The sequence below is a fragment of the Halichoerus grypus genome, chromosome 1 (genome assembly GCF_964656455.1).
Source record: "Halichoerus grypus chromosome 1, mHalGry1.hap1.1, whole genome shotgun sequence".
In the NCBI taxonomy this organism is placed as follows: Eukaryota; Metazoa; Chordata; class Mammalia; order Carnivora; family Phocidae; genus Halichoerus; species Halichoerus grypus.
The window spans coordinates 42,206,764-42,223,988 of record NC_135712.1 but is presented as its reverse complement, the minus strand read 5'-3'; the positions used below and the strand labels follow the sequence as shown (position 1 = coordinate 42,223,988).

Below are 17,225 nucleotides of genomic sequence, written 5' to 3'. Positions count from 1 at the left end.
CCTCTTCCCCTTGGCCCATACATTCATTCATCAAATATTACTTTTTATAGTCACTAAGATATTTCCAGCATACATTTTTTACTCTCCATTCCAATTTCCATTCCTCACTTCTCACTGTGACTACTAGAACAGCCTCTTAGATGGGATCCTTACCTCAAGTGTGGCCACCAGCAAGTCTGTACTTTTCACTGTGACAAAAATTATTTTCCTAACCAACACATCTAGTAACATTACTTCCCCGCTCAAAAATGTATAGTGTCTCTTGAAAAATTACAGCAAGTCCAGACATCTTAATGTATATATATGAGGCCCTTCACAATCTGACCCTAAGCCATAATTCCAGTCTCAAAACTCGGTAACTTCAAATGTCCTCCTTCTTACCCACCCTACCTACATGAACCTAAGCCTCAATCACAAGGAACTTTATTTTCCAAATAAGCAACACCCTTTCCCACTCCTCTACCTTTGAATGGTCTGTTTCTTTTGCTTACTGACTTCTCCTTCTTCGAAGACCCAGTTGTAATACCACTTTCACTAACTGTCCATGCAGTTTGTGCACAGTACTCCAATTCCACACCACAGAACTTATTACTGTATATTGTGAATTGTCACATACACTACAGTAAACTCAAGTATTCTCTTTTCTATTACACCAGGATCTGCAGAAAGGCAGAATTTATGTCTTATTCATCTTGGTATCACCAATGTTTTAGGTGGTGTCAAATATAAAAACTTTGCTTTTTGGATGCCTAAAATTCAGCAAGAGAAAAAATGCCTGTCTTATGAGAAATTAGTATTTTTCTATATATGTGTACATAAATATATACATACATACACATGTATATTAACTTTGCTAATTTTTTAACAACACAGTAAATATTTAAACTGATAATGTATTCTAACATACACAATTTGAGTATCATTAAACACGAACTAACATATTACAGTCAATAAAAACATCCTGATGTAAAGTCAGTCAACCGGAGATGTTACTTCACTGTAATTCCCATATGGTCTAAGAACAAACTTTTCTCTATTTAGAAATGAAAAAAATCCTTTAATTTTCACTAATGATTATGAAAGATGTATTTCATTACATTCTTCTGAAAAACAAATGGGTCATTTATATTAATGTACTTTTTGAATAAAAATATTTTATAAAGTTTGACATAATTTCAAGTTACATGATAATGCTTTTGTAAACGTTAAACTTCTGACTTTCTTTCCTGGTGGTAAATGGGTCTCCTTAGGAATCCAAGTTCTAAATTAGGTAAACAGAGCCATCAAAAAGGGAATTGGATATTCTTGATGGAGAACTTCATTGAGCTACAATATACATAATCACCCTTTTGCCTTCTAGAAACATTTTATTGAAAGAGCCTGGGCTGATGGTCTGAAATCAGAACTTCTGCCTTTTGTATCAGGCAGTTCTTTATACGCAACTGTCCTTTCTCTAGTTTTCCAGCTGTGGAGTTCCAATGCCATATATTGGCTGGACTACACCTTATGTTAATTTCATCCAAAGAAAACTGTTTTCTTGAGTCAGTAAGCCTTTAGTAACTTTCTATTTAGCTGAACTTTATTTGGTTTGCTGATTTAGTCTCTGATTTTATAAACTGTGTTGATCTTTACTTGACTTTAATATTCAGCAACTGGGTCTTATTAGAAACAAAGAACAATTATGTGGCATTTTCACCGAGTATACTGAGCACATATAGGACAATGCTATTTTTAACACTAAGCATAATTGTAATGTCTCATATTTAATTTAAATTGCTTTATACCTGTTCACTCTTCATAACAATTTACGTAAATATATAATGGATAAACATGAACTATGATTATTTTTACATCTGTAGTCCAAGGTAAACAAATTATATGGAGGCAAAAGGCACTAAAGAATAAAAAAAATTAAATGAAAAAAGCGAAGTATAATGAAAAAGGATGGTTGTGGATTCGAAAGGCTTCCAAAAATAAAAGTTGGTTGAAGTAATGAGGTAAAGAAAAGTGGATGTAATATGTATATTTGAAAACTGATCCTTTTGCATTACCATTATGACGTGTTTCACCAAGAGGCTCAAGTTTTGGAAGTCTAGTGACTTTGGGGGTTCCCCAGCCAACTAAGGAAAAAGAAAAACATTTTAAAACACTGTTAAACAATGTCTCTTTAGGCCTGTTGAGAGGATCCCTCCCTTGACAAGAATGTATATATTTGATGTCAAGTCATATATGTATATTGAATGACACAGTACTGAATAGCCACAAAGCCATTTGAAATAGTTTTTATTTTAAAATGTAATTATAGGCTGGTAACATCTGCTTTAAGTTTTTACTTATCTTTAGTAAAAAATATAAGCATCTTCATTCACCACCATCAAAAATTACCTTAGGCTACTATTCCAACCCCTAGCAAAGGCTAAAATAAATGTTTACTAATAAATTATATACTAGAAAGGAGTCTTAAAATAATCCTCAAAGGAAAATGTTACCACCTAAAGCCTTCTAACAGGGCTAAAAGGACACTATAAACATATACATTTAGATATTTATTGAGCACCTACAGTATGTGAGGTACTGTGCCTAGTGCTCAGAAATTTCTCACAATTACTGAGCCATTAGCACATCCCAGTGTTTTACATGCAATATTCCTTTTAATCCTCATGACAACTTAGAAGGTCAGTATGTATGTTGGAAATATATTGGAAAAATTCACACATCTTGCTTTCAAATGATAACTTTCAGGATGAAAGATCCAACTTTTTAAAAACTTACATTAGCCATCCATTCATTACATTTAAATTCCTTTTAGCAATCTGGGTACTGATATTTCAAGTAGGACTTGAATCCATTCTAGGAAGTGCTTGGGTAAAGTGTTCTTATTAATTTTACATACTATTTTTTACTTTTAGAAAACATTTTTTTTATTAAAAAAAGGAAATACATAATGATAAATTTTGAACAAAGTAGAGAAAACTGCCTTTTTCATAAATTCACAAAATAATAAACATATGGAATAAAATTACAAAATTTTTTTTTCCTTACTGTTTAAAGCAGTATTTCTAAATTCAGTATCAATATCAATTTACTCACCAGGAGGAGGAGGTGGGGGTGGTGTTGGACTCTTAGGAGCAGAGTCATCTGTATTAACAGGTTCTACACGGTGACTCCTTTTTATTCTTAGTTTCTTAGTTTTCTTTTTACTGTTATCTAAAAGAATATAAACATGGAACTATATGCCTCTGGGAAAATGTAAACTTCTATAATAAAAAAGAATGGAACTAGATATTCATATGATCATTACCATAAAACTACATCTTCAACTTTGGAAATTGTTACCAGTAATGAAATGTGAATCTGCCTTTACTAAGAGTAAATTTTTAAAATGATTGCTTATTGAATAAATAATTAATGAATATGATACAAACAGCAAAAAGCCTGTATTTTAAGTTTTATGACAGGTTATTCAGAATACAAAAAAAAGTTCACCTTTCCAAAAGTAACTTATATTTTTTCCGAATGTCATATTAAGTAAATATAATGGCCTAATTGCAGGGATTTTCATGAAACTCAGAATGGCCGAGGGAAAGGGGAGAGATGTTGATTTGTCTCAGTAGAATATATAGAATGGATTCTAGGTATAAACAGTCCAAAAATAATTCTTTGAAATGTGAAAAAAGACCCCAATCAAATCTAAACACATTACCCACTGAAATAACCCCTGGACAATGTATGCCTAATATAAACACATGTAACCAAAATCACATTATTAGAGACTGCAGAATTAATTTGTGTTCTTTCTAAAAAAAAATAACTACAGATTCTCACTTAAGTACTTATAAACAATTTAAGGACATCTATGTCATTAACATGTAAACTTTAACAATGAAAACCGGTATAGCATAATAGTTAAATAACCAAACACCAAAGTTACTGAAATATTTTAATTGACAATCCCAGCTACTTAATTTACATATATGTAATACATTTTATAAAATGGGAATTATCTGTTATATGAGAAATAGCCAACATCTATGAAATCTGCAAAGCAATGAGAAATATAAACATGTTTAGAAACACATTATCTTTCTAAATAAATTACTTGTGTCATTTGAGACATTTTACTCCAGATAAAAACAAAGACATATTACAATTAAAACCTAAGCTTTACAGCTGAGAGAAAGGAAAGAGAAAGTCCAGAACCATATGGTATTTCAGGATGGGAATAGCTCAGGATCATAAAAGAACACAGGATAACGGGCAGATGATATGAAGGGGGCTCTCAGCCCAGCCACAGATGAGATATATGATCTTAACCAAGTAACTCAATCTCTCCAAGTCCCTGATTTCCTATTCAAAATAATGGGAATAATATACCCTAGGATTGTTATGTTAAATAACATAATCCTGCATTAAATAATATATCTGAAACCATGTTCTATGGTATAAAATGTTAATTATTATTATAGTTATATGATTGACTATCTTAGATCTTTCTACACTATATTTTCAAACAATCTGACAAATCTTTTGCTCTTTAACAAAGAGTATTAATGTTCAAAAGTTCTTTCAATATATTGAGAAGCCACTTTAAATCTATTTTCTGTTTAACTCTGTTAACAGAACTACATGGGTATGAATATGCTGCCCTACCTTCCCAATTTATAACTTTCAAATCTAGTTTTTTTATACAGCAAAACATCCATGTTAGCTAATCTGAACCTCAGGGATTACATTCTTATTTTCATAACCTTCCTGATACTGTACAAAAATTCTCATATATAATGAAACCATACTGCTAACTAGAAGTTACAAGGAAGTAATGATTATTGGGTCATGTGTCAGGCCCTGCACTAGGAACACTGTGGGGTTATTTTTATTGTAAGTAACCTTAAAGCCCTGTGGGAAAAAAAATGATGCTTATCTCCATTTTAGAGATGAGGAAGCTAAGACTGAAAAACAATACAATGTAATGTAATAAATATCTAGATTCTATCCGAGGTTGTCTGATTCTATGACACCAAAGACATGAACTTCCTGTTAAATCATATAGCCACTTAAGAGAAAGAAAAGCAATTATGAACTGAAGATTTTATATGATATTAAAATAAGAGGAAAATGGCTATTGACTTTAAAAATGTCCAACTGAGCATGTCTGCATTCTGTAGAAATAGCAAGTCAATAAAAGAAATGATGCTGACTGTAGTATTACGAAGTTTAAAACAAAACCCCATAAAAAAGCCTTAAAGGTTAAACACAGTGTAAGGATTCCTGGGACTATGCTATATTCCAAATTTATGAAATAAAACTGAAAACAGAACTTTCTGCTGAAATTCATTTAAATTACAAAGGACTATATTTTAAGGCATCATGAATAAAAACAAAAGTTAGCATATTCACTAATGAGAAATTCAAAACCATGAGAAAACCATGACAAAATACTGCATTTGGAGACAAAAAATATTACAGTACATTTTTTGTGAAAATAATCATGACAAATGAGACACGTACTGTTAAGTTTTGTGTCTTTATATATATGTATAAATGTATTTTTTTAATAACTAGATTTATCACCTGATTCTGATGATCGCTGGTCTGTATCATCTTCATTCTCCAACTGCTGTGTTAATGCCTCCTTATAATTTTCTACTATTCCAAGCTCATTGTTTTTTTGGCTACTGTAACTGATCTGGCTCTGTGTCTCTATTTGCTCATCCTCCACTTTATGTTTCAGGGGGCCGCCATCACTGTCTTTCTCCATATTTTGTCTCTTTTTCTCTTTTTCAAGTTTTCTTTCATTCTAACAAAAATGAAATATATTATTTTTAATATAATAGTTGTCTAAGATAGTTTTAAGGAAGAAATCAAATAATCCAAAAGCATTCTGTAACTTCAGGGCACTGTGATATTTCTATTAAAAAATTATTTGTTGAATATATCACTAAAGCATACTGTTTGGTAAACTTTCAGAAAACACAGATAGTACAAAGAAAGAAAACAAATATTACCAGTAATTCCACAATCAAGAAATGATCTGTGTGGCACGTAATCACTAAGAGGTGTCTTTCTTTTCTTACCCGCACACATACAGACATACACCACCCAAAAACATACATAAATGTGATTAAATGTCTCTTTCTTCATATACATATTTATGCCTTTGTTTTTTAAACAGAAAAGAATTAAAGTTTTTCCTTAAGAATATATATTTCTTTCCTTGTCAATGAATATCTGAAGTGCTTAGAATAGTACCTGACCCATAGTAAAGTGTTAGCTATACGTTATATAATGCTGTAAGCATTAGCCATTACTACTTTCATCAATTATATTATCATTTTGAATGGTTATAGCATAACTTAATTTACCAACTCCTAATGAAGAGACAAATTATTTTCAATTTTTCATTCTAAGAAATACAATTATTGAATTAGGTTTTTAGAATAAATTCCTAGAACTACTGGATCAACAGTTAACTACACACCACTCTTCAGAAAAGCTAAAGTCAATTTACACTCCAGGCAAAGGGTTAGGAGAGTGACATTTCCTCATATCTTTTTCAATGCCTGTATATCATCGTCAGTCTTTTACATGTCTGCCAAATTAATAAATACATATTTTTACCTCAGTGTTAGTTTAATTCAATTTAATTTTTTTATTGCTAGTGAAGATGAACTATTAAGTAACCTTATTACCACTTTTATTTTTTTCTTTAGGGACCTATCCATGGTAACTCAAAACCTTTTTTTTCTATTAGATTCTCATTATTTTCATAAGAATTTTTAAGGGTTCTTTTTTTTTTTTATGTGTCTCAAGTATTTTTCATTAGGGTTTGTTCTTTGGCTTTAACTTTGTAGAACAGATGTTTAAAAATTGAATATAATAAGATTGGGGTTTTTCACTTCATGATTTGTGGCTTGACTGTCCTGCTTTGAAAGTTCTCCTCCAAGTATATACAAATGTTCAATTATATTATGTACTAGTACTTTTAAGTCTTCTTTTTTTACACATTAAGTCTTCTAGAGTTGAATTTGGTAGACACTGTTCATTAATTTTACTTTTTTCCAAATAATTGTCCATTATTCTAACTCCTTTTTCTCTCAGATTTGAAATGTCACCTTTATCTTATACTAAATCCTCATGCATAATTAAGTTTGTTACTATCTGTTCCATTGATTGGTCTGTCTATTCTGGAAACAATACCTCATCATTTTTTTTAACTGTGGTAAAATCAAAGGAATGTAGGGTGTTTCTCTAAAATGCAAACATTTTAAAAGAGAAGTTTTATGTGAAGAAAGGAAAATTTGCTTGGTAAAAGGGACTTTAGGTAATTTGTTTTCATTTATTTCATTTCTTTATTGATCATATTCTTAAAATTAACATAGTTTAAAAGCACAATAACTATACTTTCTGTATGCCACTAATTAGTTCAGGGACTTTGAATATGAGGTATACTATGCTATACACCATTATTGTTCATATCTTTATATCATGAAAAATACAATGTTGGTAGAAGCACTAAGGCCTTCTAAGTAACTTATAACCATGGTACTATAAAATAATCAGTCATCATTTACAAGATGAGCTTTATTACAAATATAGAGAAAATGCATGTTTCAAAGTGAAAAGTCAAACTTGATTTCCTTCCTATCAGCATTTTTTAAAGGACATACAACAAAACTTGGCAACCACAGTATTTAATAGGATAGAGATAAATCAATAGCTCAAGTTATTAAGACAGCTTTAATATACTTAGAAAAGCATATACTTAAGGTAAATGTAGTAGGGTTAATAAAAAGATTAAATACAATTAACCTTCTGTTATCTAAGCAACTTAAGACAAACTATCTCATATTACCAATTACTCTGCAAAATAAAGCAATACCAAAACTATCCAATCATCTTCTTACCTGTGGAGCTGCCTCCCTCCTCAGCAGCAGCCCCAAGGAAGAAACAATCATCCACCTTTCCAGATGAGCACCTGTGTGGAAGGAGGCAGTGACAGGGGAAGAGGAATGGAGAATATACAGATGGGACCACCAAGTCAGCTGCCACATTAAGCTCTAAGTGAATGGAGATTTAGGAAGCTCTGCCTCTAAAGAGGCATGGCTGCTGAGGGTAATTAAAGCAAAGGCCAGTGCGAACTCTGGACACCAGTAGAAAATGAAAACGAAGATAGAGATATACAGACACACACACACACACAGTCCCTTAACTTCTTCGTGATTAAAGTCTAAAAATTAATTTTGGTAAACTTCTGACAATTAAAATTAAAATAAATTATATTCATATATAGAAGAACTTACTATAGTTTCAAACATTCTGAAATATCCTGGGAAAATAATTAGGAAATCATTTACATACTCTAAAATGCATCATAAGCATTTAATATTACTTTAAAGGGATAGTAACAGCAACACAGGGAGAAAGACAATGTAAGAGTAAATACATTACTATCATATGAAATACTATCATATGAGTAAATACATTACTATCATATGACAAAAAAAGATTTATCAGGATAGTAACTATGACAGTTGCTACATTCAATCTTCATTTTCATTCTCAGTTAATTCAGAAGTCAGCTTTCCTTTTTATATTAGATCAAAAAGCAAACATTAAGAAGAAGAAAAAGCAGCAAGCCTTTAATCCATTTCTCCCATTTAATTTCTTTTAGAAATAATCTCTGGTGAACACCTCTTCCTACCTCCTTTCTCAACTTCCAACTTTATAACTTAAGTTATAAAAATTACATTTGCCACCATCCATACCTCAAGGATGACAGATGCTATTGGCTGGAAAGGATTAACAATAATTGGTTCAGGGTCCAACTCAGCTAGGCTGCTGGTTCCATTCAGTTCCGCCTGTGCTCGTTCTCCTTGTTCTCTATTGTTTGAGAGAAAAATTTGGAATTCCTTATGAGAAAATGCTGACCCATGTTTAAGAACACTTGTAATAGGTTTAAGGCTATTAAAGTGAGTAAGTTAAACATCTGAACATGGCTTTGAATTATGGAGAGACTTTCAGAAATCCTAATGCAGATAATAGGCATGCATAGCCCCATGTAAAGATTAATCATTTGAACTTTTTATTTGAAGTATAGTTGAAACACAATATTACATTAGTTTCAGGAGTACAACATAGTGATCTGACAAGTCTATACATTATGCTATGCTCACGAGTGTAGCCACTGTCACCAGACAACACTATCACAATATTCTCTGGGCTATACTTTTCATCCCATGACTTATTCATTCCATAACTGGAAGTATATACCTCCCACTTCCCTTCACCCATTTTGCCTGTCCACCTCTCCTTCCCCCTGCAACCATCAGTTTGTTCTCATGCTTATGGGTCTGTTTCTGCTTTGTTTTTCATTTGTTTTTTTTTAAATTACACATATAACTGAAATCATATGGTATTTGTCTTTCTCAGTCTGACTTATTTCACTTAGCATAATACCCTCTAGGTCCATTCATGCTGTTGCAAATGCAAGCTCTCATTATGTTTTATGGCTGAGTAATATTCCATAGTTGATCATTTGAATTAAAAAAAAAAGAGGGGTGCCTGGGTGGCTCAGTCATTAAGCGTCTGCCTTCGGCTCAGGTCATGATCCCAGGGTCCTGGGATCAAGCCCCACATCGGGCTCCTTGTTCAGTAGGAGGTCTGCTTCTCTCTCTCCCACTCCCCATGCTTGTGTTCCCTCTCTTGCTGTTTCTGTCAAAAAATAAATAAAATCTTTAAAAAAATAAAAAAATAAAAAATAAAAAAATAAAAAAAAGAAATGCTAACAAAAATAGCATTCCCTATGACTGACTTCTTAATGTCAGTGGTGCTTGTTAATTAATTTTCTATGTCCCAAAGGTTTATATTCATCAATTTCTTAATTACCCTCCCAAACAAATGCCATCCTCATTGAAGTTGACAAATAAGTAAGTCCTCTAGTTAACACCCTTCTTCAGGGCTGTGTCAAGCTGTATGTCACAAATGAGCTGGATAACAATCATTGCTGTGTAAAAGTAGAGAAATTATAAAACTAAGTTGCCCAATATCATTCAGATTAAATAAATATTTCCACATTAGTTACTACTGAAACACTTACTATCACTGTTATTTATAGCTTACATTGCCCCAGGCATGAAGAATAATAAGTTTCTTTTTAAAACAAGTAGCCAAAGACAAAAAAGTATTGTAGATCTGCAACTACACTGTAAGTATGGTAATATGAATGCTCATTACTATGACATTTATCATGCTCTATTATGGAAAGATATATCCATTCATTCTGAACACAGGAAGCCAAGAGTTAGATTTATTACCTCTGTGACCTTGGACTTCTACCTGGATCTTTAAGCTTCAGCTTTCCCATAAATGGGGATAAAAATATCTACCTCATAGGGTTGTGTAGACAAAGCACTCTGTATGTAAAAGCACTGTGTAAATGAACATACCTACAAGACAGTAATTGCTCTTAATGTTATTCATTTATTACTAAGCAATTTCAGGTAATCTAGTACTGACATAATATTTTCAGGTTATCAACAACAGCATGTTTTACTGTTTTTCAAAAATATCTGAACCTACTCAATTGGATTTAATTAGTTTTTTTTTCTTTTTTTAATAACTTGTCTCTAAATGCCAATTCACTTTTAATTACAGAGTCTCTTTGCTCAACAGGAGAGGGCTCAGACCACAAGTGACATGGCTAGGTGAAAGGAGGAAAGGGGAATGGATAATAGAAAAGCCTGCCATAACATGATCTAGAATATCTTTCTGGAAAAGGTAAAAACTTGAAAAAAAAAATGACTAACATTAGACTTCTTTTATCCAACTCAATTTTTCTGGTTATTTTTGTTTGCTTTCTTAGTGGAGGAAAAGCAAAAGAGTCCTCAGAAAATAAAAGGTATACTCCCATGAATTACTGGTTGTACTGAGCTTTATAACATGGAAATATGATACACTAGGAGAGAGAAAACCAAAGATTCTCACATTTACTAAAATCTCACACTGGTATCAAGGAAGACCTAGATGAATAATCTGCTCATATTACTGAGCACTGGGGGATGGAGAGTTATCTCTAAAAATATTTCTTTAAGTCCTATCTCTGAATTAAATGAAAGATACCAGTAATCAGAGGATTTCCTCAACAGTGTAAGGAAGCATCTCACAAAGGCATCACCAAGGGTAATTAGTGGGTTCTTGCCTACCAGACTACAACTATGTTAAAAGCACATTGGAGGCCAATATTACTTAGATACACGGAAGACAACTTTGTATCTTACAGGAACTCACTTAAAAATCTTTTCATTTTAGGGGCCTGGGTGGCCCAGTCAGTTAAGTGTCTGACTCTTGATTTCAGCTCAGGTCATAATCTCAGGCTTGTGAAATCCAGCCCCACATTGGGCTCTTTGCTGGGTGTGGAGCGTGCTTAAGATTCTCTCCCCCCCTTTCCCTCTGCCCCTCCCTACCCCCACCTCTAAAAAAAAAAATATATATATATATACACACACACACACATATATATATTTATATATATATTATATAAATAAATAAATCTTTTCATTTCTCCCCTCCCCTACCACATAACAATTCAGTGGAGAAAGAAAGCTGAATCATGGTATTAAGTACTAAACTCAACTTCTAATCAAATCTGTGTACTTTCTTGCACATTAAGATTATTATGATTCTGTGGTAGAATTTATATAATCCTTTTTTTTAATTCAGTTTGCTAAATTCCATTTAAATGTTTGCTTTCAAACACCATATTTTTAAAATAATTTTAAAAACACATTTTAGAACACTGAGATACTGAAATTTAATCTACTTTCTGACAAAGATCAGAGTTTGCATCAGTTGACAGATCCACTAACAGCTTACCTTCTATCTTTGCTTAGACTAAAAAGAAGGGGTTCTCAATCTATTGAAATATTGAGCCCAATAATTCTTTGTGTGGGAGACGGTCCTGTGTATCACAAGATATTGAGCAGCATCCCTGGCCTCCACCCACTAGATGCCAGTAGCTCTCCAGCTACCCCCATGTGACAAGTAAAAATATCTCTAAACATTGCCAAATGTCCTGAGAAGCAAAATCACCCCATGGATTGAGAACCACTATCCCAATGTTACCCATAAGATGAGATAAAAATCTTCAAATTCTGGGAAATAATAAATAACTAAGGAATAAATTTAATTGTTATAACACCACTAGGAAAATTAGAACCCTATCACCCAAACTTGTATACAGAAAAATCCAGAGAAATAAAAACCTTACCTAACATCTTCATACAGCAAGAGGAAACTGAATAGACAAAACTATAAAGTTATTCATAAAGCTGTGGTGTTCTTGACTTTGCAAGTGCTGTGGTACAAATAAATCTACTTGCCTCTCTTCTCGTAATTTTCTCACTCGTTCAGCCCTTTCTCGTTTCTCTTGTTCTTCAAGAGCACGCTGTTCTGTTGTGTCCCTTTGGATGCGTTCATTTAAGGCATCAAAGTCTTTTGCAATGATATGTAGCAGCCAATAAAGGCCTTTTTTAATGGACTTGTCAATTTTCTTTCCATATCCCAAGACTGCTGAACAAGGTTCCTGAAAACAGCAATTTATTTGACTTAAAGATTAAAATTAAAAGTTCTCCACAAAAATCTGTACATAAACCATTAAGTATAATTACTGGCAAATCAAAACTAACTCATTATATGATATGAGATATGAAGCATCTGCTTATTTAACTTACAAAAGACAACTTTGCAATGATCACTAAACTAACATTAGTACAGATAAGTCGAAATATTTTATGGATTATATCTGTAAGCTATGAGACACATTATGACATAAGTCGACAGTGCCAGTTATAATTTTAAACAAATCCAATGGAAGACAAAATTATATTGCCAGAAGAAAAATACCCCTACTTATTAAAAACAGCAGAAAGTTTTAATTCCTTATATACAGGGAATTTATAGCAGTAAACATCTTTTAAGATTGACAGCCTAATGGTTATCTTCTGAAACCAGAATGAACAACTAAATTGTTTGTCCACCTTTCTTAAGATTGTAGGATAACTCTCCTGATACAATTTTTCAAAACTCATTATAACCTCCCCTATCATTAAATTTTGTATGTATACTTTACCATTCTACAAAATTTATAGTATGACATGTTTGCATAACTTACATGTCCTAACAGCAATATCTTAAACGAAAGCAAATCTAAAGCCTTTGAAATCATGAAAGTTTATGGAAGTAACAACTAAACAGAAAACATATGTTACAGTATTAAATAATATCAATAGAAGAAGTGAGAATGTGAATTCTTGGGTAAAAAAAATTATTTAAGACACTAATAAATTATTTTGTTAGGTGTCTACCACTTAATTGCCTATCACCTCTATAAAAACTAAGTGATGCTGAACATATCTCATAGGGCAAAAAAACACCAAAAACTTACTATTTGACATAGGCACTTGTGCTCATTGACCAATTTTTCCAGAGACAGGCATTCAATCACATCAGCTTCTCCTAAAGCCCCTTCCTTGTCTTGTTTATTTGCCAACCTAGAGAGATATAAATGAAGTAGTTTTATAGCAAATACATGATCATAAAGCCACTTAAAAATATTTTGATCATGTTCTTATTCCAAAGATTTAATTAAGCATACTGATTACAGAACACACTGGTTCAAGAGTATTGTAGTATTAGGGTGCCTGGGTGGCTCAGTCAGTTAAGTGTCTGTCTTCAGCTCAGGTCATGACCCGGGATTCCTGGGATTGAGCCCTGCGTCAGGCTCCCTACTCAGCGGAGAGTCTGCTTCTCCCTCTTCCTCTGCCCCTTTCCCCGCTCGTGCTCTCTCTCTCAAATAAATAAGATCTTTTTTTTAAAAAAGAATTGTAGTATCTATTTTATCATTTTTTCTTGATTTATTACTGCTAAAATAAGTTTGTGAGAATTGTCCTATAAAAAGCAAAAATCAACTGAACAGAAGAGTCAAGAAAACAAGCAATAGGGCAATAGGCCAACAACAAAAAATGCTACAAAGAGAAAAAGAAACGGACTTCCACTGCCCTCAGCCATCAATTCCAACTTTCACATTATGTCCTTCTCTTCTTAAAATACAAACTGTATCATGTTTTAAACACCCAGATGGTCATACTGAGCCTGTAATATTTGAGCTCATCTGTATTTTCAGTGTGTGAATGTGTCCACATAAATGTGCAACTTACTGGAAAGGCAGGGTCACTTTTAATTTACTTGGCATAGCATTGGGCATAAAAACCATGCTGATCAGTTAGAAACAAACTGGGGAAAAACAAAATGAAAAACCAAAATAAGTTATTAAAAAAATAGAAATTGGGGCGCCTGGGTGGCTCAGTCGTTAAGCATCTGCCTTCGGCTCAGGTCATGATCCCAGGGTCCTGGGATCGAGCCCCGCATCAGGCTCCCTGCTCGGCAGGAAGCCCGCTTCTCCCTCTTCCACTCCCCCTGCTTGTGTTCCTGCTCTCGTTACCTCTCTCTGTCAAATAAATAAATAAAATCTTTTAAAAAAATAAATAAAAAATAAAAAATAAAAAAATAGGAGTTACTACAAAAATTACTACAAGTTACTGTTTGCCTATCAGATGGCAGAGATCAAAAGTTTAATAAAACACTGTCTTGGTCAGGGTTTGCCAGACATTTCAGAGGCAAATATATATTATTTATTAAATATGTGGAATAATAAATCTAATGAAACCTTATCACCTACCTTTAAAAATTATCAACATTACGTCATTCTTGCTCATCTACATATCCTCTACTTTCCCTGCCCAGTTATGTTACTTCACCCAAAAATTAAAAAATTAAAAAAACATTACCATAATACCACTATCACACCTAAAAAAACTAACATTCCTCAATCTTTTTTGTTATGTCCAAATTCAGATCCAAACAAGATACACATTACAATGTATTCATTTAAATCTTTTTGATACTGTCCCTAGTCCCAACACTTACACCCCTGCAATACCACCACCACCACGTTTCCTTCCAGGACATTTATTTGAAAACAAAGTAAGTCCCATTTCTATAGAATTTCTATAGAATTTTATAGAATTTCCTGTGTTTAGGATTCGACTATCTTCCTTATAAGGTCATTTTAACATGCATACCCAGTATTTCCTATATCTATAGTTAGATGCACATCTGTAGATGTGACATCTGCAGTTAGATGTACAGGCTGGATGAGTTTCAAGTTGAAATCTTGACAAGCGTATTTCACAGATGGTGCTGATACTGAGAAGGCATAGAATATCTAGTTATAGAACATTTAGTGATTTTAAAATGGATCAGTGGATTTGGCTGGAGTCAGCTTGATTCATCCAAAATAAAGTTCCCCACTAACCTTTCTTTCATTGAATGATTTTAACAGCCATTAATGACCTTTGCTTAATTTCATTATTTTATAAGAGCTTATAAAATCATGATTTTTCTAGTTCTATGAATTAGAACTAGAATTTACTCTGAATTTCTGAATTTACTAGCTGGATTTTGCTTTAAAAAAAAGTAAGCTTTCATCAACTACTTGGTAACTTACTTAAATAAAATTCAGATGAAAGTCAACATAAATGTTTGATTTTTGCCTTCATTTCTTAGTTTTCATAAGAATGAATTGGTGCCCTATCAACCTCCGAATTGCTTTCTTTGGTTTGTGAGGGGATATCATTATGAACTCATGGATTTTAAAAATGTATTTGATGTGTTTCAATTTATTATAGTCATTGTTATTTTTGAGGCTCAAAGTTACCCATTTTTGGTCAGTAGGAATCCCCTTTGAACTAGCTCCTGTGTTCTTTTGGTACAACTTAAATAGGCTTTGGTAGCTTCTTTGATTTCTCATTTAAAAAAAACAACAACAACAACAAAAAAAAAACAATGTCCCAGACCTGGAATCATCAATTTCTCTAAGGAGCCCTGATTCCTTTCAGTAAGGAAGGAAATGGTACTTTAAAGATCACAACCTGGGGACTATGGGCATTTATTGCTGTTAATGCCATTGCTTCTAGACCCTCTCAGTGGATAAAGCTAGGAAAAATGTCGTTTTGTAAGAAAGAAAAAAAAATCATGAGCTCGTATTGATTTTTCCATTTTAAATCAAATATTACTTATATTTTACTTAGCTTAATTTGTATCTCTTTTTTTCTTATGCTTGAAAACTACAGTTCCTAATATATTAACTATTTCTTTATCCTACAACATATATGAGTTTCAAGATAACAATACCAATATTATTACTAAAAATCCTACTAAATGCAGGTCAAAAGATCTCTTTGTGAATATTTTTGTCTCTAATATACATCCCACAAAAGATGCACGGGTCAAAATACTCAGTTTTTAAATTACTCGGAATAATCCTTCTCTGTGTAGCTATCCCACCACCTAGATATGTACCTGGGTTCATTTGTTTCAGGCTTCTTTTGCCTTTTAGAGATAGTTTTATTCTTTTAAGATTTAATTTTTAAAACATTTATATGGTTGCAAATTCAAAACTATAAAAACAAGGTACAATCAGAACTATTTCCCATCTCTGTCCCTTTTCTTCTCTATTCCTTCCATTCTCCTATAGGTAACTATTTTCATTAGTTTTTAGTTCATCCTCCCACTGTTCCTTTTTGAAAATACAAACATGTTTATGGGGGAAATGGTATTTTAAAGCACACAATTGGGGACTATGGAAATTCATTGCTATTGACTGGTGATGGGGAAGGGTATTTGTGTGTGTTTATCTCTACCCTCCATTTCTTCCTCTAGAGCTAGTTAGTATACTACATACACTCTTGTGCACCACCACGCTTTTTTAAAAAATAGTAAATCCTAAAATTACCCTGGAGCAGTATAAAGAAATCTTTTTTATTACTATATTCTTTATTAATAAGCAAAATGATCATTATATGGATGTTTTGTTTATTCAGTCAAGCCTACACTGAAGGACTTTTGGGTTGTTTCCAGTGATTTGTTTTCACAAAGAGTGCTGTGAAGAGTAAGTGTGTGAAGGAGTTATTTCTTATTTTGGGAACAGATTCCAGGAACTAGGACTACTAAATCAAAGAATAAATGCAAATGTTATTTTGATAGATATTATAGTAATGTCCCTCCTCTTACCCTCAAATCATAACAACTCAGGCAGCAAAAAAGGAAAGGTAAGGATATTTAGTAGTTTGAGAGAAATTTCATTTCTAATACTTCTTATAAATATTTCA

General features: G+C 32.7%; 1 protein-coding gene across 4 annotated transcripts in view; it reads right to left on the bottom strand.

The window, feature by feature from the left end:
- ARL13B (ARF like GTPase 13B) overlaps positions 1–17,225 on the bottom strand; it is a 67,138-nt gene that overhangs the window by 8,188 nt on the left and 41,725 nt on the right. For 2 of the 4 annotated variants that reach the window (XM_036097325.2, XM_078061014.1), the window contains 6 exons: positions 13,442–13,547; positions 12,378–12,580; positions 8,766–8,880; positions 5,572–5,797; positions 3,091–3,207; positions 2,052–2,120 (listed from right to left, as the gene is read on the bottom strand). In XM_036097325.2, coding sequence (XP_035953218.1) covers positions 2,052–2,120; positions 3,091–3,207; positions 5,572–5,797; positions 8,766–8,880; positions 12,378–12,580; positions 13,442–13,547 — 836 coding nt within the window. The remainder of the gene's footprint in view (positions 1–2,051; positions 2,121–3,090; positions 3,208–5,571; positions 5,798–8,765; positions 8,881–12,377; positions 12,581–13,441; positions 13,548–17,225) is intronic. The other 2 variants (XM_078060965.1, XM_078061046.1) reach the window with 1 other exon arrangement.